This window comes from Botrytis byssoidea (genome assembly GCF_014898295.1).
Source record: "Botrytis byssoidea strain MUCL 94 chromosome Unknown BBYS_006, whole genome shotgun sequence".
Classification (NCBI taxonomy): domain Eukaryota; kingdom Fungi; phylum Ascomycota; class Leotiomycetes; order Helotiales; family Sclerotiniaceae; genus Botrytis; species Botrytis byssoidea.
This window is the reverse complement of record NW_024065847.1, coordinates 308,908-313,560: the sequence shown is the minus strand read 5'-3', so window position 1 is coordinate 313,560 and position 4,653 is coordinate 308,908. Positions and strand designations below refer to the sequence as shown.

Below are 4,653 nucleotides of genomic sequence, written 5' to 3'. Positions count from 1 at the left end.
ATTGAGATGAGGTCGATAATTGATGCGAACCTGAGTGTGAAGGGATAGGTATCTTGAGATCGTATACCAGATGCGGGGTTATTCCACCTTGCTTGTTTGATACTAGCTAGTTAATAGAAGAACAGAGAAGAATGAAAATCAAGAGCCAAAGAGCATGTCGTGGAATATATATTTATATCTGCCACTTCGGGACCTCTGTACCTACCTTTAAAATGCTCAATAGACACAAGGTCACACAATCGGGGTCTGTTGTCACCGTGTAGATGGTGCAACACGTCCTACATCTCGACATGACATTATGTGTATCCCGTATTTTCGAGACTAGAGATAAAACAAGCATCTCGCATGCTAAGATTGACCAGTAGTATAGTCTCGATAGCTTTCTTTCTACCGCCGTCTCACTTCAGATGGCAATCGAGGAATAGACATGTCGGGAGTTTTCGTTTCGATGATGCCGATGATTTTTGCTGCATGAGCTTAACAAGCTAACATCGGTATTGGAAGGATGTTTAGCCCGATATTACGTGACCCCACAAGACCCTCGAGCCCCTCGAGCCTTCTCACCCGCCTCGCCCGCTTACTTAACTCGACATAACCCTAAACATTTTCTTGCGATCTCATGTTTGAGATGACTAGCTACACTACTGCTGCATCATGATTAAGCTGTTCAAACGTTTCGATGGAATACTGCATAACGAGCATTCAGCCGGTATATTCATCTCAACTTACAGATCAGCCACATTGTGACTCGAGTGTGTCAGTTGATGCGAAGATTATCTGTGAGTTTACTTCTCCAATAAAGAAGGCTCGAGGTCGGAAGTTCTGCACACCACTTCAAATGTGCGGAGCTACTCTGTTCGGTGATAACAGGCCTATGTATGGAAGAAGATTAAGTTTGAGGCGAAGTCAGCCTCTTCTACGGATAGAAGCCTATTTTAATCCTTATCATTTGGTTGGTTGTTGATGCTGGAAGAGATCTTTCTGACTCACCAGATCTATCGGTGTATGATTGGCTTGCAATGTATCCGGTATTCAGAGGTGTATGATTGGTTTACAATATATGTCGGTGTTCAGAGGTGTACACATATTGGCTACTTCAGCCGCTCAATATAACACGGGACAAGATGTTCTGTGAAGCTGAGAATTGCCCAAATTATATATAGAGCTATCAAAGTTCTTCGCAATGCTAGCGCAATGTGTGTTTACCTTGAACGTCTAATTCAATCTCATGATGAGCTCCATTCTTCCCGATCGTCCTTTAACGAATATCACCATAAAAGTTCCCAATAGCACAACTTAACATGACAATGACCACATATTGTGCCTTCCTATTACCAGGGACTATTGGCCTTCAGCTGCTGCTGTTATCATTTTCTTTGCCACAAATTATTTAGCCCATGCAGCAACTGTCAAATCAAGCCCTGGAGATGACACCCTTCTTCAGGGCTGCAATGCTCTTTTGGCATTGTTTTTCCGATGTCTGGTCTCCTGCGAGCGCTCAACGCTATCGTTCGACTACCAATATTAGCTCGAAACGAGCTCGAAAAAGCATGCAGAGCCGGGGCGTTATGTATGGCTGTTCGAGCACCTCACTGGAGACCTAAGCCAAGTCAAAAAATTTCTGTGGGAGTAGTGCTTGAGGATGATAAAGACGTGGAGAATACAGATCCCGAGGGGCAATTTGGGCACGACTCATCTCAACCCATAAAAGCAAACATGATAACATATCTTTCTTCATATGCCCGCGAACAATCATCCACGTGGATACACTTCGATTCGGTCTGGGCGAGATCGCGCGTAGACTTACGATTGTCACGAGTGCATGGTGCATACGATCTTCCAGAAGGCTATGAGTTTGCCATAGTACCCCGCAACACCTTTCTGATTTCTCAAGTGGCTTCGGACACTCACGAAGATCCGGGGCTTAGTAGCGAGATCAGTGCTAGCCATTGTGTTCTGAAAGCAGTGGCCTCACTTATCCAGGTTGTCGCTGCATTCACCACCCTTCTCTCAAATCGCCCAGATTTGGTTAGCCGCTGGGGATATGCATCATATCACCTAACAGTTATACCATATCTTGCTATGACTCATGTTAACCTAATCTCCAATATGGTCTCTCCAGACTATTCTTGCTTGTATATGATACGCAGCGAGACTATGGTTGAAGCAGAGAAATTAGGTAGAAGATTTGAAGGAGAAATAGCCCAAATGATTTCCCTCCTACCAAAAGATGGGATGCAAATTGAGAATCAAGCATGGAGTGGTCTTACAAAAAAGGTATTCAAAATTTATCCCTTGCCCTTACTTCAACGGCTAGTGAGATGTATGTTTTGTATATGGCCATTTATCTACTTGATCTAATCACTGCAAGTGAATCACTGCAAGTGAGGCAAAACCGAAGCTATCCGCTAAAGATGCCAAAATGATACATCTGGAAGTAGTCTCTCAACTCATTGCTTCTACTGCTCCTTCTACGAATAACCCGAAACGAGCGCAACTCAGGCCAACCATCCTGCAGATTCAACTGGTGCATCATTGTCTAATAGTGGCAATGAAAACCCAGCGTTACAGAATGTTTTCTTCGACGATGAATTTCGCACGCAGTTGAATCCGAAGGATATCCTAGCAAGGCCAGTGGACACGACGGATGAATACCAGATCCAAATTCCTCGTGTACCCAGGCGGTCATCAAGAAAAGGCCTATTATATACCGTTCATCTGGTTATGGAAGATTTGTCATCTGCTCGGGGTGAGAAGACAAGTTCATTTTTCACCATGTTGCAGAACATGAGGGAAAATAGGATGAGGCTTAAAGCCTACAAATCCGCTGACTCTTATATTAAACGGATTATGATTATATATAATCTTGCATTGAAAGATTGTATTATTCCAATAAGTTCGGGGGACTATGCAGAGTTTACTCCAGTTCGATCGGCTACAATCTACCATCCAAATTGTCATCGATTTCTCCGCTGGGATGACTTTGCTAATCCGCCAAAAGCAATAAAGAAAATTCCAATGAGACCCAATTCAGAGTACTTTCACCGATCACTGATGGTGAAGAGAATTGCCTGGCCGCATCTATTTCCAATGTGCGTATGCTACTTAAACTGCCGGAAAGACCCACTACGACTACTGCATCGATCGCCGAGCCCGAAGAGCTTCTTTACTTATCAAATATAACAAGAACAAATGGACGAATAGGATGGGCTATACTAGTAGAGATTAGTATCGGAGTTTGTGTTGTAGGTCTCTTCTTTGGGTTAATTGCGGGATTGACGAAATTCCATTCTGGCGAGAGTTCCGTAACTGAAAGAGGTATCATGATGACTTGGCTTGCTAGTGGTCTATATGCATTCTGTCTTCCCCTACTCAATACCCTTGAGCTACTCAAGGTCCTCTTTTTGTTTCCAATCTTTTTTTCTTTGTATCTATCGGGTGCTCCCGACTTCTATCATACTAGTTATGAAATGGACAAAACGCTTCGAAACGAGGAACAAAGCGTGAATTGGCGGTTGGAAAAAGAGGACTAAAAGGGTTTTCCGAGTGCTTAATAAAGTTGTGTCTAAAACCCTCGCGTCGGTATCACTTAAATTTAATCCTCGGCCGGCAGCGGCTCTCTTACATGTGTTTGCTTTTATTCCTCTTGGGATATTTATCCCGCCTGTTTGGGGATTTGTGCTGGTGGGGAGAATGACTACGGAGTGGGGAAATTGTGTGAGATTGTATTGATACAAGATCATGATTCTACAAGGTTGCTTTAATACGGACATTAGTTGAGGATGAAAGGCATTTTGAATCGAAACTGCACTGATTCGGACCCAAAAATCTGGCGTTTATGGTATATTGTTGTGAGTATCTTCTCAATAAGATAGCTTCTTAAACGAAGAGAATTTACATAGAATTTCTTCTATAGAACTTGCTTGTCCAGATTGATTTGTTTGTGATATAATATCCTGCATAGCCAGATACGATGAAGCATCCATACATTCCGCTTGAATCATGGAATGCCAAGCAGTTCTAAAATCGTAATTGGCCTATAAAAAAGCCTTTTTCATGACGTTTACTCGATCGATAGAAGACGAATAGGATAATATTACCCAGCATCGATAACTAACTAATTCTTGATCGCGGCTAAAACAGGAATTACCAACTTCCATATTCACAATCGAAGAAACAAATATGTACATCACTCCAAGCATCAGAAATTACCATCTCAGGATATATTCCCCCTTTCTCTCCGAGACTCAAAACAACCACTGAGAAAGAGAGTAAAATTTACCTACAAAGGAAGATACAGATCTGGTGCAATCATTCGATATGACCCCTGAGAACCAGATCTGATAGAATGCCATTTCAAAAGATGTCCGGAATTGTGATTCTGTGTTTTTCGAACGATGGATTTTTTCTTGATCATACTTTAGATGGAGGAGGATATCGAACGCAACAGTGATCATAACGATATCATTAGATGATGGAAGATTTTCTCGGAATAGAAATTTCACTAACTTCAAGTCAACTTACTTCTACAATTCCTTTTCTTTTATTTGGATACCATGTTGATATAATTAACCATTTAGAATAAATATTCTAACAGCATAGCATACCAACTAACACCTTTTTGCCTGTCAACGTATCAGATTGTGTCCTACG

At 42.1% G+C, this 4,653-nt stretch overlaps 1 protein-coding gene across 1 annotated transcript; it reads left to right on the top strand.

Annotated features, from left to right (window-relative positions):
• Window positions 1–1,476: 1,476 nt before the first annotated feature.
• EAE97_003551 (uncharacterized protein) lies at window positions 1,477–3,533 on the top strand (the record flags this gene model as incomplete). The annotated part of the gene is made up of 3 exons (XM_038874063.1): window positions 1,477–2,277; window positions 2,503–2,915; window positions 3,002–3,533. The coding sequence occupies 3 exons, from the start codon at window positions 1,477–1,479 to the stop codon at window positions 3,531–3,533; spliced, it is 1,746 nt and encodes a 581-aa protein (XP_038734672.1).
• Window positions 3,534–4,653: the final 1,120 nt, after the last annotated feature.